This window comes from Penicillium arizonense (assembly GCF_001773325.1).
Source record: "Penicillium arizonense strain CBS 141311 chromosome Unknown PENARI_contig001, whole genome shotgun sequence".
Taxonomy (NCBI): domain Eukaryota; kingdom Fungi; phylum Ascomycota; class Eurotiomycetes; order Eurotiales; family Aspergillaceae; genus Penicillium; species Penicillium arizonense.
Window position 1 is genome coordinate 2094960 of NW_019173278.1, and position 25198 is coordinate 2120157.

Below are 25198 nucleotides of genomic sequence, written 5' to 3' on the forward strand. Positions count from 1 at the left end.
TGGAGTGTGAAGATCAACGCCGCAAATGGAAATTGCTATCGGGTATCATGATGCAGTGGTCGGCTATATGGCACGACTATGCTGGTAAAGCAGAAAAACAAGAGATTGGAATACAACAGGACAGAGGCATCATGCAGTGATCATCGAAGGTGAATCAAGTTCTTCTGTCGGGCTATGATCGCCTGAAGGCTTTAGGGGCAGGTCAACAGACGTCAAATCCTCCGTTGGAAGTGAGACGCTCGTAGCGCGAGAAGTGCAGGATCCAAAGTCGGTGACGGTGGATGGGGCGGAATGATCTTCGGACATGGTGTAGTTTGAGATTGATTCAGCATTCTCGAATTGAACGGATTCAGCGGTCTCGCACTGGACATTTTCTGTGGTGGGAGTCTGAGAAGGTTGGACTTGGAGAGAATCATCCATGGCTTCGTAGAATAGCATGAAGGCACCGCCTTGGGACATAACATGGCCTTCACTAACCATCGTCACGTCACCGTCGCTGAGCTGGTACCAACGCTCGGACTTTTCCTCATCGCCTTCGGCTTGAAGAACGTGGTCTGGAACGGGAGCTGGGAAATCTAACGTCGAATACTTCCGGTAACAGATGTAGTGGCCGTTTTCATGACGGCCGTGGTGTGTGACAATAGCTCGGAGTGTGTACCGTCGGCTGGGAACTTGAACAGCCTCGCCGTGTTGTGGAAGCATCGACTTGGAAGGGTTGGTCTCCCATTGCTCGGGGGCCTCATCAGACTGGCTAGGAGCTTGGGTGCCAAGACACCAGCCATTCAAGTCGATCATTTGTGGAAATCTGACTGCAGCGTGGTTCTTTGTCAACATCCCATTCGTTTCATCGAAGAGACTGCGGTTGATGTGGACAGCAAGGCATTGAGGGGATCGGGCAATGACCGCCTGTCGTGATTTGGTAGTTGAAACACGGTTCTTCGCAGGGATGCGGCAATCCTTCAATGTGATATCGCTGATATCGTTGCCCTCCAACGCTGCTTTGACGGCTTGAAGGCGCGACAGTGTATCGGCTTTTAATGCATCGGTAAATTGAGACTTCTCTGCGCCAGGCAATTGTCTCTCGTCCCGTTCAATCCCAGCAAACATTTCGGAAAGTTTCTGATGGTACTGCAGTAATGTGCACTTGGCGCATTCCACACCATCGATGGGCTCAAGCGTCATGTATTGGTCCAGACAGTCCACTAGGTCATATTCAAACTTTGCCCCAAGAGGGACTGTGAGGCAATTGAACGGAATTAAAGAAAGCCCTTCCGTCCATCCACATTCCATGCACCCAACCCGTTGAGCGAGTAGTCCTTCGAGAGGATTGCGACTTGACGCCTTACCACTGGTCCGGGTTGAAGAGTCGCATCCCTCAGAAGTAGACATGTCGGAAACGTTGTCACGCACGATATTTTCCTCCCGGCCTGCCATTTTCAATCCCATATTCGATGTCTCTCCATGTGAAGCGAGCCGAATCTCAAGGTCGATTTGGTCCACCAGCTTGGAAAAGTACTCTTGTGCATCCTGTTGTTGCCAACTGCTCATGGACTTGAGATCAGCCGGGATCCACAGCTTCGTTCCATTGTTCGAAGGATTGTTCAGACATGCGATGATATCACTCAGCGCTTCATGCTTCGAAAGATAAGTCTTGTCCGAGTGGTGGTTGACATTGTGCGCGAGAAACGCCGCAAGGGACTCCAGCGAGGCCAAACCCTGGATTATACTGTTCTGATAGCATGAGTTGTCCCAGTTCCCAAGACCCGGGGGCTTGGCTTCCTTTGTATTTCCGAGCAAGGCGTTTCCGAGGCCGGAGAGGGAGCGGCGGCGAAAAGAGAAGGCGAGATGGGAGGTATCTATGCCAAATATTCGTTGCATTGCGGCGTCCTTCTGCTCAAATGGCGATGGGGGAGAGCCCGTGGGAGTCGGCGATTCAGGGTCGGACATGCGAGGGTCCAATGCGACAACGAGCCGGGACGGAGTGAGGTAAACCAGGCCCTTCCAGGCAAGATGGAGAACTGATATGGGAGCGAATCCGAAGTAATCGAGAAGTAAATAAAAAGAAGCCAGAGCGATCAGACCGGTTCCTAGCGCTTGGGTGTTTTGCAGCGCTGCGAGAGCGGTCTCATAGTGGCTGATTTGGCTTGCGTAATGAACGGGGCGGTTTGGAAAGATAGTAGAATGCTCGTGGCGAGGGTGCATTGTTGTTTAAACAAGATGTTCTGCCACCGCCAGTAAAAAGCTGGGTGAGCATGAGTGGGAGATACTCAGAACGGACATCGCGTGCGTGAAAAGCAACATGGTATACCAAACTGCGCGGCTGGTCGTTATGGTCTGCCGTAAACTTTTTTTTATCGATAGCGGGCTCCCCACGCAACAGATAATTTTCCAAAACAACCATGGCGAAGAGCAGACGTAAGTTGTTGAGTCGATTTATTGGATTTAAAGTTGTCTAACACCTTTTTACAGAACAGTCAACACGTTCGCGTGCCGCACGCCGTGCAGCTTCGCCAAGTCTCGACTTGGATAAGTCTGTGACCTCGCTGCCTCGTGCGGAATCCCCTGCCGCTCAGCGGCCCTCTGTTCTGACCGATCGTCGCAATTCTGGCATTCAGAAGAAGAACAAGAATGACAAGAAGCTTTCGAGGGCTCAGCGGTTAAGGCAACAAAAGGGCATGGACCGTGCAGAGGCAGTTCTGGACCAAATGGAGATTAAGAAGGCTAAGAGTCTGGCACGTGGTAAGATCGTCAATAATAGAAGGGTATGTATTACATTGTCTCGTTCTTGCCTACTGTTGCTCACAATACCTCGTTAGGCTGATTGGGAGGATACCAACCGCAATTCCACGTTGTTCACCGCTCTCCAACAACAGGAGAACGAAGACGAAGACGAGGCTGAAGATGGCGACGAAGCTATGGCCGAAGATACCGAACCGCCTGCGAAGGCTGTCGCAAGCACAAATGTCTTCCAGATGTCAGATGAAGCCTCCGGACCCGCCACAGACGACTTTGACGAGATCACCTGAACATTGTCAGAGGCCTGGGCGGTACCAAAAGCAAGTTGGAGATTCTCTGCGCTCATTTCCTCGGTCTAAGTTGGTTGATCATGCGCTCGATCTCGGTGGCTGCAGGACCAGAGGCTTTCGTTCGAAGGAGTTCCAAGGTATTGAGGTCCTTGCTCTTTTGGGCCTCTTCGCCGGCCTTCACAATCATTCCGCATTTCATCCACATCTCGATTCGCTCAGCGGACGGTAGGTGGCTGCACTTCGGGACGAAGACCGAAGCAAGTTTTGTGTTTCCGGCACCCAGAATCTCGTTATAGAAGGGCTGTCTTGTAAGCATTTGTCTAGGTAGTGGGATTTCGATTTTCTTACCTCCCACCCAATTGGGGACTTCTTGATCTTAGCGATTTCTTCCAGTTCACCCCAGTCACGTTTGGCTACCAAAGCCCTCAATCTTAACCACCAAAATGTTTTTTCGGGCATTTTGAATTCACTCTGGATCTTCTGTGCTCTTTTACCGTAACCACCTCGAACGAGTCTGTAGACTGTCTCGTTGAGACTAAGACCAAGGAACTCACTGTGATCTGCCAGGTCTTTATCCAGTGCGTCCTGGGTTTTCAGAAGCTGGGAGGCTTCAGAGACCAATTTCTGGTGTAGTACTACAGTTGGCTCCTTGGAATCCGATAGAAGGCGAGATGCCAGGTGAAGCTTCTCGGTCTGATGCGTCAAATTTGTATCCCGCAAGGCTTCCGTCAATAGGACATTAGCACCGTCAATGGGTCGGTCATCTTGGTAGAAAAGATCTTTGAGTAACTCCACATCTTCACCTCGTGCAGCTGTCTCTACCAGTGCGGAGGCCATAGGGCGGGTGTTAATCATGCGGAAGAAGCTCGCCAGAGGAAGCTTGCTCTTGAGATGCAGAAGCACGAAGTTGACTAGGTCATCATCGCCACTCTCAATAGCCTTATCAAGAGCTAGTTCATCTTCTTCCATGTTAAGAAGCAATGGAACTTGCTTGCCGCCCCGTGGTTCATGGTTCAACAACTGGGTGGCTAGGTGCGATCGACCCTCGTCGTAAGCAGCCTGGGCGATAGCCTCGAAAGAGATTCCTGGCTTACTGTCGAGCCTTTGGACAATGAGCTTGCAGACAGCCTCATCATCAACTGTCGAGACCTTAACTTTTTGACTTGCCCAATGGACATAAATCTTGTCAGCTGGGATCTGCAGGTATTCAGAGATCCGAATTGCAAGCAAGTACTCGTGTCGGTTGATTAGTCGTTCTATGAGGCCCTCTGGTGAAAGACGCAGGTATTGCTCGTAAGACAAAGGTAACCCAATCTTGTAATCTCTCAGTGCTTTCAATACTCGTAGCTTTTCCGTCATTTCTACGAACTCGTCGCTGTTGTAGAGTTCGAGCACCGATTTGCCAAATGAGGCAGCTTTGAGTAGGCGCTTCTGCCAGTAAGAGTCGAATTCATGACCCGCTGCTTTGATACAGGTATCCACCGCAGATGGTAGACTTGATCGGATTCTTTGAATGTTCTCGTCGGCTTTGGGTGATTTCTTCTCCAGCTGATCTACCGAATCCAGCAGTACTGAAGCAGGTGAAGATGAACCCAGGCGGAATATCTCTTCGGTGACACCTGGAAATTGTCAGCGGGAGTCTGATTGCTTCCGGCATTGGTGACTTACCAGCAACCTTGTGAAGGAACTCGCATGTATCATTCGTGATAAGACGAACTCCATCAAACTCCGGTATAACATGGACACGACCGTCATAGTAGTATCTGATATAATTAGATTATGCAGCAGTATCGAGCTAAACGAAATACTCACTTCGATGCGGCCCCGTTTGGCCCGACCAGATGGATTTCATCTTCCCAGGCAAGAATCACTGCGTCATCACCACACCAGTTCACCGTGCTTGGAGGTACGCGAGACTTCGAGTCATATTCGCTGAACTTATTTTGGAAGTCATTGCTAACTACCCATAACTTCCCTTCAGCAGTGAAGAGTGCGACGAATCGTCCAGTGGGAGACACGCTGATGTGTTTGAAAGGACCGTCTTGCAGGATCTTGTCTTCTGCTTCTGTTGAGTCAACAGAGTAGACCGTCTTGTCGACAGCCAGGAGGACCTCGACGGAACGAGATAGAGTTTGTGCGGGTGGAATCAAGGCCCAAGATGATACCTCGCCTTCTGGGCAAGGTGCCAAGAGCCGCGGACGTGGTTCTTCATATTTGGACACAGCGATCAGCTGGTTGTTGGACAGTAATGCCACGAGGCCAGATGCCCAAAACTGGCAGGCTCTCACGCCATATTCTTCGGTGCCCTTCGCATGGTTAGTTTTTCCATGCTTGAATGCTAACATTCTAAACTCACATTTCCAAGCGAGAAGGAGGTAAATTCTCCGTCCAGGCCAAAGTAACGGCGTACGGTGCCATCCTCGGAGACAACCAGGAGCTCTTCCTTGTCGGACCAGCCTAATCCGCGGATAGTAGCTTGCTCCCACTACAGGTGAATTAGCTCAAGCGCGTAAAGATCAAAGGAATATTAACAAACATTAATGCGACTGATCTGCTGTCCAGAGGAGGAATAAATATCGATCGTTGATCGCGAAGACTGAGAATCGCGCAGCCTAAATGGCTTGCTTTCATCACGATAGATCGCTAACAGACCCTGAGTTAGCTCGAACTCCGAATTCAAATATTGCACTCTTACCAATAGCTCCGCCGTAAGGGGCGCCTGCGGCGATGTAGTTCTCCAATTCCACGTCTTCCTCAAAGATAGCGTCATAGACGGCGATCTTGCGATAGAAGCTGTCTCCAATCTTCTCCCAGTTTGCGAGAGGATTGGAAGGCGCCATATTGAAGGATTCGCCACAGATGACAAGCTTGATACCTCTCTATCCCCGGTGTTGAGCTGTTGATGCTCGAGCGGGCGGGCATTCGGGGAAGCTATCAGGCGCTAACCCAATTCGGGAAGGCACTCCGCCTTGTTTGTCAGGCGCTGATATCCCGCAAATGCCTACCCGTCGTTTCCAAGGCTCTTTCGTCTTCATTTATCCTGTTGAAGCATGGATGATCTGGGTCTTGATGAAATTGCTCGTCAGTTATCCGATTTGGAAGTGGCACTCCTTCTGTGTCTTGTTGCCCGTGAACACTGCCTGATCGAGACCACCAGTCTTTGTATTCACGACCTCGCCAAAGAACTTGCCTTGGTAGGTAGTGAATGTCTACAGTGTAATAGGCTCTAGCTAAGTACATTTAGATTGCCACAACCACCTTCAATTATTCATATTGCATTATCGACTGCTCCTCGGCGACGTCTATTGACGACGTTGCCAATGATGTTCTCACTCCTGATGCGCGAACACATCACCGCCCACCGCGTCCATGGCTGAGCACTGAACCAGTATGTCGACCTGACATCTGTCAAGATGTTTGTATCCAGCACTGACAAAATCAGTCAAGCAAACGTTCATCATATAAGAGCTTTGATGACCCCAAGAAGGGACCAGTCCCTATTGCTCACCTTGCTAGTAGTAATGTCGTAAATATTGTGATCGCCAAAAACTTCAACTTCGTCAACGATGATATTCAAGCACATCTCCTACAGGTAGGGAACTTGGACTCTGTCTCACTATATGCATACTAACAAGTGGTATAGTTGATGCGATCAAGGGAATTGGTCGTCGAGAATGGCACCCTTAATGTACCCGACACATTCCTGTTTATCCCTCTTGTATCTCGAGACTCTGATCAACTTCAACCACCTTTGAAGTTTCACCTGGTGAGTGGAATGCCTAAAACAGTATATCTTCATTATCCTCTGGCTGATGTCACGATAGAACGACAACCTCTTCATCTCCCACTTTCATAGCCCGGAATCCGGCTACACTTATCTCGAAGAAAACGATTGGCTTTCCGATGGGCAACTCTCTGCCTCATCTGTTATTCATAATTCAAAGCGTCACCAGAAAAAGGGACCAGCTATCACCCAAAGGGTAAGCCATTCTCGCTTCTTGTTCCAAGAAGAAAATGCCATCAACTGACCATGGACACATCAAATGCAGGTGATAGAACAACTCCAAGAAGCAAGCACGACAGTATCTACAAGTGCTGAAGTTGTTCGATACATCCAAGACATAGTTGTCTTCTTGCGGCTCAGTCGCGCTGTTGCCGGTGGTGTATCTGCCAAAGCCAACATCCAATTTTCCCGATTTGCACAGTGAGTGTGGTCACTCAACGCATCCTTCCAACCGAAGAATCTCCCCCTGTTGACTCTTTAACCCAGACTTCTAGCACCTCTACATGGAATCGATTATCTAACCCCTTCAATCGTGGCCTTGGCTGCAAGGAAGGTCTTCCGCCATCGCATCATCGTCACAGCCCCAGGCGAAGACCGCAGTCTACAGTACGGAAGTAATATACATGCAGTGTCCCAAGTTCTCGCTGATGTTACACCGGATACAATCCTAGATGGTGTTCTGGCTCTGGAGCCACCGCTATGAGGATTGGAACCCCGCTACCTTAATTTTGCAATGGATACCCAATACAACTCGTTCAAATTCTGTCACAAAGCAAGCTATCGTTCCAGAATGATTACAGGTCAAGGCCCAGTCCACGAAGCCCGCTCCATCCACTCCGCACGTACTAGCCCTAACCCCAAGATCTTCCCAGGACTTATCATCCCTAAAATTCATAGTCCCATAACAAACCTTCTCGTCTGGAGCAACAGAAATCCACTGCATCATCTGTCTAATATCCTCCTCATACCCTTTGCCCACGGTAGAAGCCACAGTCGCACCCCACTGGTCAAGTGTAATAGGATCAAAGACAGCCTCCCGTCCAGTCCTTTCTGTGAAGATCTTTGCAAACTCTGCAAATGTCAGCTTTGGACCGACGACCGGGTATGTCTTTGATAGTGTCTTCTCCGGGCCGAGGGAAAAGATTTCTAGTTTGTTAGCTTATATCCATGTCGCTTTGTTGTGTTCGGTTGGTCTTACTTGCGGCATATACCCCAATGTCATATCTTGGGTCAACCCAATCGGCGAGTTTGTGTCCTTCTACGGGGGCAAAGAACCGCACAATTCCATTTTCTGTGTTGTAGTCAGACTCGATGATGTTTGGTTTCCGTACGTGGATCGTGGCTCTTACCTTCCTGTCGACAATATTGCGGCCATTGCATATTGGTATAAAACAGTCCTGAATGGGCACTAGTAAGCCATACTTCGCTCCAGCGTTTTTAGCCTTTTCTATCACATACCAGGATGCAACGAAGTCACAGCCGGAAGCTCGCGTCTCGCCCAATCCTCAATCTTCGACTTATTGTCAAAGTGAAAGACCTTGCTGAACTGACCCTTACTAGCCTCTGTCAGATTGGGCAAGCTACTCATCACAAAATGTTGCACATTGCAAGCCTTGAAGTGAAAGTCAGATTGATCTTGTTAACCTGTTCTAGGTGGGGGTTATGCATACCTTAGCAGCATCCAGAATATTACGACCAGCCTCAAGTTCGTGGTCCATATCTTGCTCAGTCTCGATCTTCTGTCCGGGAAGTCGATCATTCACTGCGGCGAACACGCCATAAGAATTATTGAATGCTTTGAGCAAGGATTCTCTGTCGTAGATATTGGCTTCCACGAGTTTCAAGCGGTGGTTGTTTGGGAATTTTGCTTTGAGTTGCTCGGCACTATTAGACGTCACATCTCTAGTTATAGCGCGGACTTTAAATGATGGGGTGGTTATCTTGAGAAGTGCCTGGACGACACCACCGCCTTGGTTTCCAGTTGCTCCGATGACTGTGATGATTTATGGGGTTTCGTGCGCGGATGCCATGGTGATGTCTCGGGAGCTCAATTGCGCATGCTTCCCTTATTTATCTCACTTATAGAGTTCAAAGATGTAAGTGAAATGGCATGCGTCGGAAGTATACATCTGGTGGATGGCGCAATCCCGGTAGACCACTTAACAGCTGGGTCCGTATATCCGCAATGTTCCAACATCGCCCTGCATGAACAGAAGTTCGGATATACATAGTCATTACTGTATGACTGGCAAGTACTGGGGAAACGCTTGCTTATAATGATAATGTTCTCCGATCATAGATATGTTTCGATACAGATAGGAAAATACTATGTTTCTATTTATGAGAGCATGTCTTGAAACAAAAGCACATCTTCCTCTTCCTCAACCAAAAGCATAAGCGTCACCTTCCAGTACTAGGCCTCAACCTCAAAAACAAGTCTGGTGGCATATACTTGTCATCTCCATCCCCATTGGTACCATCATTTCGATTAGGCGTCAAACACAGATCACCATGATAAGCACCAGCAGGCTGATGTCTCAAAGCATCCATAGCTTTCGAATGAGTCCGCCACTCGGACAAAACAACATCAATTTCAGTCTTAGAGTCACCAGCAAGGGCGTCCATCTTGATATCGTTCCGGTCATAGCCAAAGGGATCCTCCAACTGAGAACCAATCCCCTCGATGCCATAAAGCGTGAAAATAACCAGACTGACAATGGGAATTGCCCACCATCCCATCTCGTCAACCATAGCAAATGGCAAAACACAACCAAATAGCGCAAGCACTTGCTTCTGATGAATCCTGAATAAAAAGTCAACACATTAGCACATCCCACTCAGCCAAAAATCTACAAAAAGTGACACCCACAGATGAGCCACCGGCATTGGAGTCAACTTAATAGTCTCCATGCGTCCATAAGCATCAGTCAAAGTATTCAACTGCGCCTGCATCTGACTAGCCCCAGGAGCTGGAAACCAGCCACGCTCCTCGCCACGCTTAATAAAACCGTCAATGAAGAAAGTCAACTGAAACGGAAGACCCAAGCCCTCATCCTCATGGCCTTCCAACCCAGCCGGTAACAGGTTCGCGTATTCGGGGTTATACAAGGTCCCACCACGATGGTTCAAATCATCGGCAATGGAACTACCAAACACCCACGCGGCTCCCCATTCCGCGCGGAGGTGGTTTTTCACGGCGTAGGGGATGGCCATGAGGATGCGGATTGTACGCTCGATGTCTTCGCGCTCTGGTGCGGTTGGGGGCCCGCGCTTGGAGTTGTAGCTATTTGTTGCGATTGTACGGACTAGATTGCGGACACAGGTGTTTAGTGCGTTCATTCCGTTGCGTCCGTCCCAGAAGCGGTTGTAGGATGTTTGGTTGCGGAAGACGAGCATTAGGCCTACTACTATTGACAGGGAGGGAATCTGGAGGTTTGTTTTAGTGATTTCTGTTTGAATGGATTTGGCTTTTGGGTTGGACTTACGATCGTGCTCGGTAGACCAACTGTGTCGAAGACATAGGTGTCTAGATACACGATCAAGGCAGTGAATACTGCATGTAAGAAGACGGGGAGTAGGATTGCCCCGTGGATTGCTCCTTTGATGAATCTGAATACTAGTGGCCATCTGCTAAATGTTAGGAGCGCGACTAAACGGTAGAATAATGAAGATCAGTTATCGCACCGTCTTGGCTTTGCGCGCGAGGACAGTCGGTGAGGATGGGTGCCGCGCCGTTGATGATGGCCGAAAACGGTGGTGTTTTGACGACTCAAGGTCGGAGTTGGTGGCTCGCTGAAATTCAGCCTCATCTTGTATGGATATTTCGATTGAAACCAGGCTGATCTGAGGGTGCAGCCTTTGATAAGAGGGATGACCCTATTTGTTGATGTGGCGCTTCAAGCCCCTATCTCGTGTCAGCCCCTTTCTTGTCGTGAAAGTTGATCAGAGCACTGAGATAAACATGATTCAGATGATTCAGAGCTGGTTGACATGAACAGAGAAAGTTGAATCTTTTGAAGAGTGGGGATATCGGCGATCTTGCCGGTCTGGGCGCCCTGGCGGTCTGCTGCAGCTTGCGCCATGACGAGACATTGCATGTTAATATGCGTATGAAGTGGTCTGATTATAGAGATACACATAGAGATAGACATTTCTCTTACTACTAAAGCTACTTTCTAATTCAAGTTTTGTTCTACTGCAACGTTGCCTTGTTATTTATAAACGTTTAACAGTCAACAAAGCTATAACTAAACATGAAAATAAAGCCACCCAACTTCACCTTTAAGCCTTAGTCTGAACAGTGAAGCTGCCACGCTGTTTCAGATCTGTCGAACTAGCACCAAGCTTATAAGCATTGTTAAATTCCAAATGAAGCTTATTGAAGCGCATGCCATCTAAGCGATTTGATTCGCCCAGCGGACCCGAGCCACTGAGGTAAATACGCCGTTTCCCCCGCCTCTTTCTCTTTACATGTACGGAGTACCACTCAACTTGATAACTATATGACTTTAACGAACTTGATCCTATGTGACATAGGTAGTCTTCCAAAGGATAACATTCTCCCATGAATGACGATATCTCTTTCGCAAGCTTTGGCTTGGTGGTCCTTGACGAGATTCGGTTTCCTAATCGGAAACCTTTAACAAATGTACTAGGAGGGTCCGGAGCTTACGGTTTGTTTTACCTACTTACCTATCAATACCTTCTCGAGGACAGCCAAATTGCTAACATTTCCCTAGCGACTCTGGGTGCTCGATTATTTCTCCCTTCTCCGCAGAGCCGCTCAATAGTCTGGCCGATCAATATTGGAAATGACTTCCCAGAACCCATTACAAAACTGTTGCAGAGCTGGAATACACAGTTGGTTGTTAAACAAGCATTAGATCAACTCTCGACTCGAGGGTTACTGGAGTATCAAGATACCACATTCGGACGTACGAAAGGAACCCCTTTTCCTTCAGCCCTCTGCATAACATATGGAATGAGCTAACTAATTTTCCAGCCAAGAAATTCAAATATACCACACCAGTTCTCACAATGCAAGAATATCAAAGCACTGCGCTGCTGTCTTCAAAAGTATACCACTATCTCGCCACCCCGGAAGAAATGAAAACACGCATATCAAACATCCTCGCTCTTCGAACACAAATCGGTATCCAAGAACGACCTTTACTAATCTGGGAGCCTGCACCACTGGCATGCAAGGCAGACACTCTCCAAACGTGTCTAGAGGCTGCAGCGTTAGTGGATGTGTTCAGTCCAAACCACATAGAGTTGGCGCACCTTTTCCAGGATTCTCCCATTCCCCCTGATAAATTCGACATCGAGAGATTGGCTTTGAAAATCTTAGACAGTGGAGTCGGTCCCGAAGGAAACGGCGTAGTGGTTATTCGAGCTGGTGAAAATGGCTGTCTCGTTCAATCGCGCGGCCTTGCTCGGAAGTGGATTCCTCCGTTTTATGAGACGGGAATGGAAGAAGGGCAGGCTTCTAACGTTGTTGATCCGACTGGGGCTGGGAATGCTTTTCTGGGAGCATTTTCCGTTGGATGGATTCATACCGGGGGTGATATAGTCGAGGCAGCTTCTTACGGGTCTGTTGCTGCATCGTTTGCGTTGGAGCAGGTAGGAATGCCGGTGATGAGTTGTAAAGAAGATAGGGAGTTGTGGAACGGGGTTAGTGTTTCTGGACGATTGTTGGATTATAGGGCTAGGCGGGAATCTGAAATTTGTGTGGTGTAGCATGGTGCAATATATATCGGTAGCTTGTATAGAGGACATCTTTGCATTTATGAAACTTGTTCGTGGGATACATTAGTCTAAATTCAAAATTAAAGTGCTTGTTTATTCTTGCAGTCTCAACTAGCTCAGTCTGGTTCCAGGGTTGAGCGCGGATGCTTATTTTATTTTTTGAATTGACATCAATGAAAATCACTTCGACCAGAGTTCAAGCCTCATTCCAATGAGGGAAATACAGAGAAGAATGCTATAATATTCGAGGGCAGGGATAAAGTGTCTAGATAGAAGTTGGTCTGTCATGTAACTCGAGGGGAACATCGTCCTTTTGTGTGATCCCGATTAAGACAAACGTTGCAAAATATTACGCTCTCTATTGTGAGCCTTTGAGCATCAAATCACACTAAGAACTAGATGCATGGTGTCTCTTTCTCTTTACCATTTCGGAACGACCTACGTGTAAATGGAATATCCAAAAATGAAATCATCAAATTCCTACGCTCCAGAAACAACAGTCCAAACTGCTGCATGGGTATAGACAGACAAGGAAACTATTAACCATATGTCGACGGACAAGAGAGCACCAGCTGGTCATACCAATTGATGAAAAAGGAAGAAGAGGGGGACGTAGAAGAGAAATGGAAGGAAAAATGCAAAATAGTGAGGGGGATGTAGATGTATGGAGCCGAACCAAGCAGCACCACGAACAGAAAGTAAAGGAAAAAGAAAATCATCAAATGCATAACATAAATGGACGCAAAAAAACCACAGAATGCCAAAATATATAGGTATATACTGATGCTGAGCAGACCACATGTTCCAGAACAGTGCGGTGTAGAAGTAGAAGTGAATGTATGACAGGTGACACTAAGGCATTCCCGCTCTTCCGTCGAAGGCGAGGGGGCCGGAGTCGTTGCGCGGTGTCAGCGGGTTATCGTCTGATGTCTCTGAGCGCCCTGGGGTGTCTGACCGCAACTGAGCTTGTCTGCCTGGCGGTATGCTGAGGGGTTGGCTGGGTTGCCAGCCGGGTATGCTGATTGTGGCGCTGCGTGCGAGGTCGGTGTTGCTGGAATCGGGAGCTGGTGAGCCGGTGCTTTGTGCGTCGTCCGAGCGGGTATCAGTTCGCAGGTAGTCTTGAATGAGCAGGTGCTCCAGGCCATTGGCTAGGCTATCTTCTTCGATGAAACTTCCCAGTTGGTCGTGATGGATGAGCAAGCCACCCGCACCATTTGATAGGCTAGCTTCTTGGGCGCCATTTGATAGGCTAGCTTCTTCAGTGTCATTCGGTAGGTTTTCTTCTTCGGTGACATCTCCCAGTTGGTCTTCAGGCTGATCCACGTCGTTTGTTGATGGGATGTTTTGGCTTTCCGACGATGCCTCTGGTATCTGCTCGGTGGGACCATGTTGTGGTTCTTCTTCTTGTTGCTCGTGTGCTGCTGCTGGTTCCTTCTCACGCTTGTCTTCGAGGTCATTGGAGTCGTCTACCTCTGCGCTGAGATCGGTGAATGCACGACAATTGGGGCATTGGAACATAGGATAGTCAGGCGAGTGGAGCAGTCGGCTGATACATTTGTAATGCCAAACGTGTGCGCAGGCTGCCATGAACAAACATTGGTAGGGGCGCTATGAAAAGGTTAGTGGCGAAATAGATGGAGAAAAGGAAATAAAACAAACCAGAACAGATCCCAGGCAGATAGAACATTCCCGACATCCCGAGTAATCGGCTGTCTCGCCTTTGCCCAAGTTTTTGATCAGGCTTTCTGTATTTTTGCTGGAGTTTGCGTTAGCATCATGTACACTACAGCCGGGCAGTCATCTTACTTGAACTCGTTAGGCTGCTGTTGCCACGATCGGTTACACTCGATGCGAATGCGAACGCATCGGAAGATCATCTCTTCTCCACCGCGGAAATCAATACCCAGTTGGACAATATCTCCGTCTTTGATCGAATACAGACGGGAGACCATATTGGGCTGGCTTAGGCGCATATGGTTCAAAAACGTGCCCGACGAGCTCCCCACATCCTTGATATGCCACTGTCCATTGACGTACAAGAACTCGCAGTGTTTCCGGCTCACTACCTTGGACTTGAAGCCCACAGGGGCATCCGAGGGTTCGGTGGGGTTAGGGACGGGAATGCCATCGCGTTCCGAGTATCGGCCCACTCGAATCACACAGCTTTCAGACGGCAGGGTGCGGGCGACAGGAACAAAGGGTAGTGACGGTCTCGTGCTGGTACTCGCGTGGGAATCCTGATATGGGAAGAAACGAATGGTCGCCTTCTTGTCTGGTTTCGGCGAGGTAATCGAGTCCTCGGGGACGCTGGTTGGCGCGATTCCATCGGTTTGCAGGGAATTCGGCTCAGGGGAGGCACTAGATTCAGAGTTTTGTCGATCTTGTGTGCGTGGTGGCGGGTGCTGTGCGGCTGAAGCGCTCCTCAGCCGAGCCATGACATGAGCTGTTGTCTGAGGGGCTTCGTTGGACTGAGTCGAAACCGCGGAATCGGCAGAGGAGACGCGACTGGTAAGGTCGCCAAAGCCCGAACTTTCAGAGGGCGCCGATGTGTACCGTGAGAGGGCTGGGTGATCGGTATCTGGGCACGGAGTGGAGCTCGCGTTCGAGTTCTCCACCGGGTTCGGCGAGTTGGGCCCAGAGGTCGACGAACGCCAGGGGAATCGACTGCTCAAACTGCGATTTTGCGTGTAGTTTCGCAGTTGGCCGATACGATTCAGGCGACTGGGGCGAGGGTCGGGGATGCAAGTGAAGGCGGTGACTGACATGGTGGGAGGAAATCAGAATCGGGTGTGGGAATAGTCTAAATCGAAGCCAAGAGACGATCAGGATTCAAAGAAACTCGAACGTCACGAGGATTAAAAGCAAGAATGGTAAGACATCATATGATGGGGGAGAATGGAGAGGAATCAGAGAATCAAAAGTGCAGTTAAAAAAGAAAAGAAGAAAGCGTGAAAAAGTCTGGTTCAGTTGGTTATATGATGTTACCAGCCGTCCTGGGTCCTAAGTGGAGTTGGCTGATCGCATTCTTCGTCTCTACACCGGCATATCTACTTCTACTTTTACTTCTTTTCATCACTTTGATTTGCCTCTCTTTTGCGGGGAAGTAGCCGCAGATTGCCTCTTTGCGCCACGGGATATGGCCAGCAGGATTAGCCGATGGAAGCGGGACAAACATGATATTGATATGTTAACTTAGGTCTAAAGTTATAAGAAAACAGGAAGGTGAAAGTATTGAAAGAGCCATCTTCTGGAGGATCGACTGCGTATCTGCTGAGTTCTGGTGAGATATCAAGTTGAGAGAGATATCCATGTATCTCTCATGTGAAAGAGCAGTTGACCCCCTTGAGAGATCGCCAGTCTGGTGATCTTCTGCGTCACTTGAACTTCATCACAAGAAGTGTGCACGGACCCTGGGATGGAATTTAGTATATAGGGGGAGAGGAAGAATAGAGAAAGTATAGTAATGTTAGACATGGAGAGTGTAGGTATAGAGTAGAGAGAGATAGGGAGTAGAGAGGTGCAGCCCTGGAGGTGCAGGTGTTGACGTAAACGGACCATTGGTCAGCGTGGACAGCTTCGATCGGAGCTTAAGCTCACATAACACATGAAGGTTGCTGAACTTGACTTGACTTGACTTGATCTGACTTGACTTAACTTGACTTAACTTGAACTTGAACTTGAGAACTTAAGAATTGCATTGCAGGAAAGAAGAACCATCCAACTTGTTACCAGCCATCTCTCGGCGGAGCTAAACCTCCCCTCCCTATCTTTCTACCTCGACACCTCCAACTCTCTTCGCCATTTTCCTTTTATCACGCGCCGCCCTTGTGCTCCCTAATAAAAGCTTCGGCTTTACACAACTCACCGTCTATTCTCACCTTCCCCCCCACTCTTGCCCTCGAGACTCGTTTCGGCCCTGATGCGGGCCTGTTAGGCATGAGTGGAATCGCAACCGCCTGTCTATCGTGCCTGTCGGCGGTGGACCGATGGTGCCATATCACAGCCTGTCTCGGTCCGATCGGTGGTCGGTCGCGAGATGGGATTTACGAGACGACCTTGGCCGATAATGAGCGAGAAGCTGTCTCAGACCTGCTCGGCTATTTGGAGAACGTACGTGCGACCTCTCTCTGGACTCGCCTCGAGTCGGGTTTGCCTGTGATGGCGACCGCGCCCTTGCCCTTGCCACATGCACATCACTGACTTTGACCTACAGCGCGCAGAGACCGACTTCTTCGACGGCGAGCCTCTACGGGCATTGAGTACGCTGGTTTACTCCGAGAATGTCGACTTGCAACGAAGCGCCAGTCTGACCTTTGCCGAGATTACTGAACGAGGTACGTATCATGGGGCGAATGGCGATGATGCAATACCTGACATTCTCCAGATGTCCGCGAGGTCGACAGCGATACTCTCGAGCCGATACTATTCCTCCTTCAGAGCTCCGATATCGAAGTACAACGAGCCGCCAGTGCAGCGCTGGGTAACCTCGCTGTCAATGGTTGGTTCCCTACCCCCCTTTTCAATCTCGCCTCCGATTGCTGACTAGGTACAGCGGAAAACAAAGTCTTGATTGTCGCCCTCGGGGGGCTGGCTCCCCTGATTCGACAGATGATGTCGCCCAACGTCGAGGTGCAATGCAATGCCGTCGGATGTATCACGAATCTTGCGACACATGAAGAGAACAAGGCCAAGATTGCTCGCTCCGGCGCTCTCGGTCCTCTGATCCGTCTGGCCAAATCCAAAGATATGCGTGTACAGCGCAATGCGACGGGCGCATTACTGAATATGACCCATTCCGGTAGGTGACTGCGGTTTCCCCCAATACGGACCTACTCTCTAACATGACCAGATGACAACCGCCAACAACTCGTAAATGCCGGCGCTATTCCCGTGCTCGTCCATCTGCTATCTTCCCCCGATGTCGACGTTCAGTACTATTGCACAACAGCTCTCAGCAACATTGCCGTTGATTCGACCAACCGCAAACGCCTAGCTCAGACTGAGTCGCGCTTGGTACAATCATTGGTTCATCTCATGGATTCCTCGACCCCGAAAGTGCAATGTCAGGCTGCGCTCGCTCTCCGCAACCTCGCCTCCGACGAGAAATACCAGCTTGAGATTGTCCGCGCAAAGGGTCTCTCCCCACTGTTGCGACTCCTTCAATCTTCCTACCTTCCTCTCATCCTATCCGCCGTCGCTTGTATTCGCAATATATCCATTCATCCTCTCAACGAATCACCAATCATTGAAGCAGGCTTCTTGAAGCCACTGGTGGATCTGCTTGGTTCAACTGACAACGAAGAGATTCAATGTCACGCTATCTCTACGCTCCGTAACCTTGCTGCAAGCTCCGATCGCAACAAAGAACTCGTCTTGCAGGCGGGAGCTGTCCAGAAATGCAAGGACTTGGTCCTTCGGGTTCCTCTCACTGTACAGTCCGAGATGACCGCTGCGATCGCTGTGCTGGCCCTCAGCGAGGAGCTGAAGCCACACCTTCTCAACCTCGGGGTCTTCGACGTCCTCATTCCTCTGACCAATTCTGATAGCATTGAGGTCCAAGGCAACAGTGCTGCTGCTCTGGGCAACCTTTCATCCAAGGGTATGTTTCCCCTCACACCTGAATTCCCCCATGAAGGTGCTAATGAAATATAGTCGGCGATTATTCCATGTTCGTTCGCGATTGGGCAGATTCCAATGGTGGAATCCACGGCTACCTTTACCGTTTCCTTGCCAGTGGTGATCCAACATTCCAACACATTGCCATCTGGACCCTTCTCCAACTCCTCGAGTCTGAAGATAAGAAACTCATCGGATACATTTCACGATCTGAAGACATCGTACAGATGGTCAAGTCGATTTCGGACAAGAACATCGAGTCCGACGAGGAGGAAGTGGATGACGGCGAAGGCGAAGTGATCACCCTCGCCCGTCGCTGCCTCGAGCTGCTAGGAGCAGGTCCTAAGCAGACCCTGGTGGAAGCTTAACCTCTCTATTTTGTCTATTTGTCCTTTGTCTATTCTCCCCTCTGCGCGCCATTTTCTCCGGTCCTTTCTGTTCAGCCAATCTTCACTTGGCCTACTTTCTTTCCCCGCCACTGGGTGTTTTATGGGCATCGAATTCATTTGACTCGGGTTACTCCTTCTCAGCGGGCATTTGGATTGTGGACTCTTTTTTTGTTTCTTACATGTCCATCGTATTTCTGGGCCGGTTCCGCTGTCCTTCCTGTTCAGCATACACCGTGTATTCGTGCTAGATATGGGCTCTATAAATTAATTGCCTGGAAGACGGAATTGGTTTCAATTCATAATCCAAGTATCGTAGTTACGTCGTGGGTATATAGCTGCGGACAAACCTACTCCCGAGCCGAGTGGGAGCTCACCAAAAAAATCACCGATCCTCTCTCCAACTCCAGACCACCCCTCAACATCAACTACACCTTAACAATGGCTTCTCTCCCACCCATCGCCATCCCCGGGCAACGCCTCGGTCCCGTTTCCGCATACTCAGCCGGACCAGGCACACACATCCAACAATCCTTCATCTACGCCTCCATCGCCGGACCGGTAGTCTCAGAGACAGCTCAACGAAAGACCCACACAAAACCAACTCTCAGAGTCTCCCGAACCCTACCTACGAAGAACACACCCGCCGCAGCAGGAGCGCCAACCACCAAACCCCGCTACAATACCCTCCCAGCAGTCGATTCAATCGTCCTGGCACGAGTAACCCGCGTGCAAAAGCGCCAAGCAACAGTCTCAATCCTAGTCGTGACAGAAGACACGACGCAAGATCCAAACCGCACACCCTCCGACAACGACAATGTCGCTGCTATCCTCACCCACGCCGCCAACCCAGAAAACCACAGCAACACCGACGAACTGCGGTTCCAAGCGTTAATCCGGAAGGAGGACGTGCGCGCTGTCGAGAAGGATCGCGTTGTTATGGATGAGATGTTCCGTGTTGGTGATATTGTTCGTGGCTCGGTGATCTCGCTCGGCGATCAGACTTTCTTCTATCTTACTACTGCGCGCAATGATCTTGGTGTTGTTATGGCGCGCAGTGAGGCCGGCAATATGATGTTCCCCGTTAGTTGGAAGGAGATGAGGGATCCGGTTAGTGGGACTGGGGAGTTGAGGAAGGTTGCTAGGCCTTTTTGAGGGCATTGGGTTTGGAATTCGAACTTAAACTTCGATTGCGGCGGCTTTGGCTTGAGCTACCCTTTCTGTCTGCTGTTCGCTGATGAGAAATGACTACTGCCTGCAACACCCGAGCAGGCTTCGTCCTGGTCTGTCTAGATACCCTGGGCAGTCTGATTTACCCATGAGAGCATGCGCTCCTCGCATGCTACAGAACCAATGGATATCGACGAGACTACACTTCGAAAGACGCCTCTGCGAGCAACGTTGTTCAAGCTCCCATGCTTGTTCTATGCTCTCAAGCATGGCATCTAATCAAACCCCAACAATGTCTAGGAGCTCAAGGCCACCTGTTCCTTGAGCTGACTCGGACACACCCACTTGTACAGGATATCGATATCAATAACGATTTCAAAATGAAGATACCCCGCGGACTCATGATTTCAGAATACAATGCAAACCGTTTCCGCCAATTTCTTCTCCTCACCCCTTCACCAAAGTAACTAACATCATGGCAACCCTGCTTCCTTTGCCAAGTAGTAGATCTTACTATCCTCCTTAGTATACACAGCCGAGACCTGATCCATGTTGGGCTGTGTTTGTCAAAAGAGGAAGATTGAAGTTCATCATTCGAAGAATACGCAGATGGCTCTCATCATCTGTGATCCTCCTAGTTTCTTGTCTGTCGTGTCTAGATCTACCCGCTGAGACCCGACAGAGGGTTTGTCGGAGTGACATCCATCTCTTGCGATACTGCTAGATGGAAACTAGATATCAAATACCAATATCAACCATGTCAACTACCAACATCATACGCACAATTCAAATACCATAAAATGAGAATGAAAAACAATATACAGTACAATGCAATAAATATCCATTTTATACCCATCTACCCAAATCAACATCAACAATCTACTTCTTCAAAGTCTTCTGCTTCTCAGCATCAATCAACTTCCTCCCCTGAACAACAAGACCCTTCCGAGACCTCACAGCATCCATATACCGCTTAGCAACGTTCTCCCGATCAGCAAGCTCACCGAGATCCTCAAGTTCCTCCTCAGTAGCAGGAACCCAGAACGGATCCTCATCAAGCGCCTCAAAGCCTGCAAAGATAAGTTGCGGCTGCGCGACGCCGGATGTACGTTTGCGGATTTCTTCGGCAAATCCGAAGGATTCTGCTACTGGCAGCAGGGCCAGGATTGTGAAGAAGGGTGTTCCTTCTTTCATTACTTCTGAGAGGATTCGGCCTCGGCGGCGGGTTATTACGCCATAGACGCGCCCGAGGACTTCGGCTTTTGGTGGGGTTGAGTGTTAGTTCTGGGGTTAAGTGTGTGGGTTACGGATTGGGAATGGGGAAGGCTTACTGGTTGCTTGGATCTCGCAGCTGTACATTGCGAGCATGATCCGAGGACTCCAGTCTAGGAATCCAGCAGAGATCCCTTCGCGGACGAGTCGGATTGCTTCGCCCGTTAGACGGCCCATATCTAGCTCGTCGTTGCTGTTGGCTTGGACAGATAGGTCTTCTAGGAAGACGGCGGCGCCTTGCATTGGTTCCTGGCATAGGGGACCTTGACCTGTTGCCAGTTGGAAGGCGTAGGCGATCTTGTCATTGAAGTCGCGGACTAGGAGGGCTTGCTGGTTGTCACCGGCGATTTGTTGCTTGGGGTCGTCGACAAGGCTGGGAAGAGGGTTTGTTAGATTTAGGTCAATGGTAGACATGGCGGGTTTGCTTCTTGGTGCACTTACAATTTCTCACAGGTGTTGACTGCTGTTGCGTCGACTAGAATGTTAGGGCCGACTCTGCGAGGTCCGAATGCTGTGATCCGGTCGACGACGTTCTTCCATAGCTCCTTGTCTTCTTTAGCTTCGTTGAATACCTTCTCTAGTCCCTCGCGGAACTTTTGCTTGGAGAGAATAGTGCCCTCGTGTGACTCGCCGGTACCATCGACAGCGGCTGACTCTTGCGCTTCGACTGCAGCCTCGGTATCAGCCTTGCCCTCAGCTTCAGAGCGCTTCTCCAGCTGAAGTTGCTTGATAGTTCCGACATTCTTGGTCAAGTATTCTGTGACGGCTTCAGGCATAGGTACCACGCGCAGTCGAAGCGTCATCTGCTTGGAAGCGGAAACCGACAATACACCTCCACGGCCAAGCTCGGGGTTCTTAGGTGCGGCCATCTCAGGACCGTAGACGATGGTCTCCCGGTAAGGGACGATAGCCTCACCAGTTTGGATCTCGCACCGGGCGAACCGCTCTCGGAGATCTGTCACGCAACGCTCCAGATGCAGCTCGCCTGCGGTGAGAATAACGTGTTCACCACTGGGAAGCTGCTCGTACTGGGCACAAGGATCACTTTGTTCAAGCAGGCGCAGGCCAGTAACCATCTTACCGAGATCGGCTGGGTTGACAGGCTCCAGCGCAACACGAACGATGGGTGGAGTGTTGAGCGACACTCCGGCCAAGTTGATACTTCCATCCAGTCGGCTGCAGAGCGTGCCAGTCTTGAGCACGTAGCCGGCAAGGCCACCAATACCGAAGACAACACCGGCTGGCACAGACTGGAGGGGCTCGAGAGCTCGACCCATGAGCAGGTACAAGTCTGTGACAGTCACCTTTTTCGGCTCGGGGCTTGCATGCGGGTTGGCTGGTGAGAACTTGGGCGGCAGTACGTAGATTTCGTCTCCAACAGAGATGGTTCCTGAGTAAAGGCGGGCAAAGCCAATAAGATGGTCTGGGTCCTCCTTCTCCTCTGGTTCCTCCGGCTCGTCAGTTGTCTCGGTGATCAACGAGGTATTTTGGAAAAATGTAGTCATGCGCTCGAACTCATCGGTTTGTTTCTCCTTGGCCTCCGCCTGCATCTTCGCAATCTCCTCGCGCTTGCGACGAGCGATTTCAAGGGCTTCATCTGCAGTCATGGCACCGCCGCTTCGCTTCTTGCTTGACATAAGCTCGCTTTCGGGGATTGCGACCATTTTGCTGACGTATGCTACGACGGGCTCCTCGGGGCCTGTCTTGAAATCGACCATGGCGTTCTTGATATCATTGCTGATGAATTCTGACCCAGGTGATGCTTTGATCATTTCTGGCAGTCGGGCAGCCTGTGCAGCCGGTGGACTTGGGAGGTATTCAATGACAGACACAAGCACAGCAGTGGATAGAGGCAACCATTGAGAGAACAACGTAGTCATTATGTTCTTGGGGTCACGAGAGCGCAAAACATATGCTGGGATGCTGATATTCAAAGATTTGGTGATCTTTTCTAGCAGGACTGGGTCTCTGTTCACAGTGAGTATTGATACAATAAGAAGAATACGAGGCTATCAACTTACCCTTTGCCCTTTCCGCCGCCTGTGGTGGCTTCATATGCTGCCCAGATGCTATCAAGCACTAATTGAACGAACATCGGCTTTAATGCTCTGCCCTTCAGGTGCTTTTGACCCAAAACACGTTTGGTTTTGGGGTCCAGGTAATAATCACCCCAGAGGACCTTCTCCAAGACAGTTCGTTTGATTCCGAGCTTCTTCTCGTAGATGGCAGCGAATTGCCTAATGGTGAAAGCCCAGCCATCAACGGCACTGCAGAAGATGACGTTATTCTTCTCGGGGGCAAAGTAGAGATCCTCATCGTCGCGCTCCTCAAATTCTGTCGCCTCCGTAATGCTTTGAGCGGCATCTTCATCTGCCGATTGCTTTTTGCGGTCTTGATCTCGAGTGGCAGAAGTATTGATGCGATCTTCCATACGCTCACGCCACTGTAAATCGTCTTCCATGCGCTCACCTTGGTAGAAGCTACCAATAACGGCATTAACTTGTTCAAGCAGTCGACTAAGGTGGGAGAATGCCTCGGCGGGGCTCATCATCAATTCCGTGATCAGACGATCCATCTTGTTGATAACCAGGATTGGCTTCAGCTGCTCAACCCAGGTTTGGCGCAGCACAGTCACAGTCTGACTGCACACGCCCTCGACTGCATCAACGAGAACAACAGCACCATCACAAAGACGCGATGCCGTTGAGACCTCACTGCTGAAATCAATATGTCCCGGTGAATCGATCAGATTGATCAGATACTCTTTGGGCACCGGTGCTGCGTCTGGCGCTGGGCGACGGAGCATTGAGAAGAACAATGAAATGGCTGAAGATTCCATTGTGATGCCTCGCAGCTGCTCATCTGGGCGAGAGTCCAGGTAGCGGATCTTTCCTGCTAGCTTAGGTGAAATGATGCCATTGGTGGCTATAAGACTATCTGTCAACGATGTCTTTCCATGATCCTAAACGACAAAAAGACGATTGTGAGTATTCCAGAACATGTTCGGACACGATTTTGTTATTTGGGTGCCTTTACTTACGACGTGAGCCAAAATGCAAATCTGGTTGGAGTTAGTATAAAGCCTGACATCAGAGTGGGATGGAGGGGCACGCACATTTCTTATGTCTTCGGGCTTCCGTTGCAGGCGGACTAGCTGGTCGACATTAACCACAGGCATCTTGACTGAGTCTGTCCAAGAGCTGAATGTTTGGAGAGGAAGAGCCGGGAAGGCGACTGGATCCGAAGAAAAAAAAGTTGCTGATAAATGGAGACAGTATGTGATGGACCAGGTCTGCCACAATTATTTAATTTACAAGGCGACAGTATTAGATAAAAGTAAGTCTATATTTACATCAGCTCGAATATTCTCGCTATTACTCTATGTGGTCGGCCTAATAAGCTGTTTGGCGACCTATGACGCTATACAACCGATGTTGCGTTGACTCACTATGAGTCTTCGAAGGCATGCGCTGAGTCCACCATGCGTCGGCGGCCTTCAATCTGCTAAGTCAAAGACCTTGTATATATTTTCCGTTGGGATTCACTCCTCATCGAAGGAGAGCTTTATTTTCTTGGGCTTCTTTGCCTTCTTGGTGGCCGCCTTGGGTTGAGCTTCTTCAGTCTCGATCTTCTTGTCTTCGCTCTCTGTCTTTTCTTCGCCCACGACTCTGGCCTGCTTTCGTTTCCTCTGACCTCCAATCTCAGTCAGATTGCTCTGTTTGCTGGTAGATTCCGCTCCGTCTTCGTCCCCTGCGGGTTTGTCCTTCGGAGTATTCTTGTCCTCTTCTGTTTGGCCGGTCTCGCGCACCAGGGTCTTGTATTCCTCCTTGGAGATCACTTCGTTGCTTTCTTCGTCGACATAGGTGGGCTCATCGTCATCGTCATCCTTGTTGACCTTGAGTCTGGTCGCTCGTACGGCCGGCCGTTCTAAGCGACCGGTGTTGCTGCCATATTGGCCCCGAAGCTTTTGGAGGAATGCGGGCTCCTTCGCATCTAGATCATATATTAGAAAGGCCTGCTAGGACATTTGAGCGACGTACCATATTCAAACTTGGGGTTCTTAGACATGGTGGGATGTAGTCAAACGTTTGCAGCTGTTAATCTGTAGCCTTTTTCTGAAGCTTTCTGCTCTCCTCAGCCAATTCAGTAAATCATTAGCAAATATACATTCCGACAAGAATATATAGAATATATAG

General features: G+C 49.6%; 12 protein-coding genes across 12 annotated transcripts; 5 read left to right on the forward strand and 7 right to left on the reverse strand.

Annotated features, from left to right (window-relative positions):
• Positions 1 to 129: 129 nt before the first annotated feature.
• Positions 130 to 2202, reverse strand: PENARI_c001G09468 (ubiquitin-specific protease UBP1; the record flags this gene model as incomplete). Its single annotated transcript, XM_022626876.1, has 1 exon — positions 130 to 2202. One exon carries the CDS (start codon positions 2200 to 2202, stop codon positions 130 to 132), a length of 2073 nt encoding a protein of 690 aa, XP_022494021.1.
• A 197-nt stretch (positions 2203 to 2399) lies between these two features.
• On the forward strand, positions 2400 to 3026 carry PENARI_c001G11992 (Alb1 domain-containing protein; the record flags this gene model as incomplete). Its single annotated transcript, XM_022627078.1, has 3 exons — positions 2400 to 2415; positions 2470 to 2762; positions 2817 to 3026. The coding sequence occupies 3 exons, from the start codon at positions 2400 to 2402 to the stop codon at positions 3024 to 3026; spliced, it is 519 nt and encodes a 172-aa protein (XP_022493424.1).
• Positions 3027 to 3078: 52 nt separating this feature from the next.
• vp16 (tethering complex subunit VPS16) lies at positions 3079 to 5866 on the reverse strand (the record flags this gene model as incomplete). Its single annotated transcript, XM_022626298.1, has 7 exons — positions 3079 to 3327; positions 3375 to 4645; positions 4695 to 4789; positions 4839 to 5332; positions 5383 to 5511; positions 5563 to 5669; positions 5722 to 5866. The coding sequence occupies 7 exons, from the start codon at positions 5864 to 5866 to the stop codon at positions 3079 to 3081; spliced, it is 2490 nt and encodes an 829-aa protein (XP_022493731.1).
• Positions 5867 to 6076: 210 nt separating this feature from the next.
• Positions 6077 to 7513, forward strand: PENARI_c001G09328 (uncharacterized protein; the record flags this gene model as incomplete). Its single annotated transcript, XM_022626859.1, has 7 exons — positions 6077 to 6220; positions 6271 to 6414; positions 6469 to 6618; positions 6670 to 6792; positions 6851 to 7006; positions 7076 to 7230; positions 7297 to 7513. 7 exons carry the CDS (start codon positions 6077 to 6079, stop codon positions 7511 to 7513), a joined length of 1089 nt encoding a protein of 362 aa, XP_022493217.1.
• A 142-nt stretch (positions 7514 to 7655) lies between these two features.
• PENARI_c001G09149 (uncharacterized protein) lies at positions 7656 to 10619 on the reverse strand (the record flags this gene model as incomplete). The annotated part of the gene is made up of 10 exons (XM_022626844.1): positions 7656 to 7661; positions 7721 to 7956; positions 8009 to 8101; positions 8160 to 8207; positions 8269 to 8422; positions 8481 to 8694; positions 9263 to 9613; positions 9680 to 10236; positions 10296 to 10437; positions 10495 to 10619. The coding sequence occupies 10 exons, from the start codon at positions 10617 to 10619 to the stop codon at positions 7656 to 7658; spliced, it is 1926 nt and encodes a 641-aa protein (XP_022493917.1).
• An 87-nt stretch (positions 10620 to 10706) lies between these two features.
• Positions 10707 to 10892, reverse strand: PENARI_c001G04233 (uncharacterized protein; the record flags this gene model as incomplete). Its single annotated transcript, XM_022626451.1, has 2 exons — positions 10707 to 10714; positions 10772 to 10892. 2 exons carry the CDS (start codon positions 10890 to 10892, stop codon positions 10707 to 10709), a joined length of 129 nt encoding a protein of 42 aa, XP_022493685.1.
• A 482-nt stretch (positions 10893 to 11374) lies between these two features.
• PENARI_c001G02382 (uncharacterized protein) lies at positions 11375 to 12521 on the forward strand (the record flags this gene model as incomplete). The annotated part of the gene is made up of 4 exons (XM_022626305.1): positions 11375 to 11483; positions 11550 to 11744; positions 11813 to 12432; positions 12516 to 12521. 4 exons carry the CDS (start codon positions 11375 to 11377, stop codon positions 12519 to 12521), a joined length of 930 nt encoding a protein of 309 aa, XP_022493067.1.
• Positions 12522 to 13410: 889 nt separating this feature from the next.
• On the reverse strand, positions 13411 to 15323 carry PENARI_c001G00478 (FHA domain protein; the record flags this gene model as incomplete). The annotated part of the gene is made up of 3 exons (XM_022626151.1): positions 13411 to 14166; positions 14218 to 14314; positions 14365 to 15323. The coding sequence occupies 3 exons, from the start codon at positions 15321 to 15323 to the stop codon at positions 13411 to 13413; spliced, it is 1812 nt and encodes a 603-aa protein (XP_022493138.1).
• A 1171-nt stretch (positions 15324 to 16494) lies between these two features.
• On the forward strand, positions 16495 to 18542 carry vac8 (protein anchor VAC8; the record flags this gene model as incomplete). The annotated part of the gene is made up of 6 exons (XM_022626935.1): positions 16495 to 16668; positions 16772 to 16892; positions 16943 to 17056; positions 17111 to 17356; positions 17408 to 18157; positions 18211 to 18542. 6 exons carry the CDS (start codon positions 16495 to 16497, stop codon positions 18540 to 18542), a joined length of 1737 nt encoding a protein of 578 aa, XP_022493584.1.
• A 459-nt stretch (positions 18543 to 19001) lies between these two features.
• On the forward strand, positions 19002 to 19715 carry PENARI_c001G03438 (exosome non-catalytic core subunit CSL4; the record flags this gene model as incomplete). Its single annotated transcript, XM_022626387.1, has 1 exon — positions 19002 to 19715. The coding sequence occupies one exon, from the start codon at positions 19002 to 19004 to the stop codon at positions 19713 to 19715; it is 714 nt and encodes a 237-aa protein (XP_022493437.1).
• Positions 19716 to 20609: 894 nt separating this feature from the next.
• PENARI_c001G07589 (GTPase RIA1) lies at positions 20610 to 24180 on the reverse strand (the record flags this gene model as incomplete). The annotated part of the gene is made up of 6 exons (XM_022626730.1): positions 20610 to 20989; positions 21062 to 21375; positions 21444 to 22970; positions 23024 to 23964; positions 24043 to 24063; positions 24118 to 24180. 6 exons carry the CDS (start codon positions 24178 to 24180, stop codon positions 20610 to 20612), a joined length of 3246 nt encoding a protein of 1081 aa, XP_022493984.1.
• A 363-nt stretch (positions 24181 to 24543) lies between these two features.
• Positions 24544 to 25070, reverse strand: PENARI_c001G10391 (DUF4604 domain-containing protein; the record flags this gene model as incomplete). Its single annotated transcript, XM_022626942.1, has 2 exons — positions 24544 to 24995; positions 25043 to 25070. The coding sequence occupies 2 exons, from the start codon at positions 25068 to 25070 to the stop codon at positions 24544 to 24546; spliced, it is 480 nt and encodes a 159-aa protein (XP_022493205.1).
• Positions 25071 to 25198: the final 128 nt, after the last annotated feature.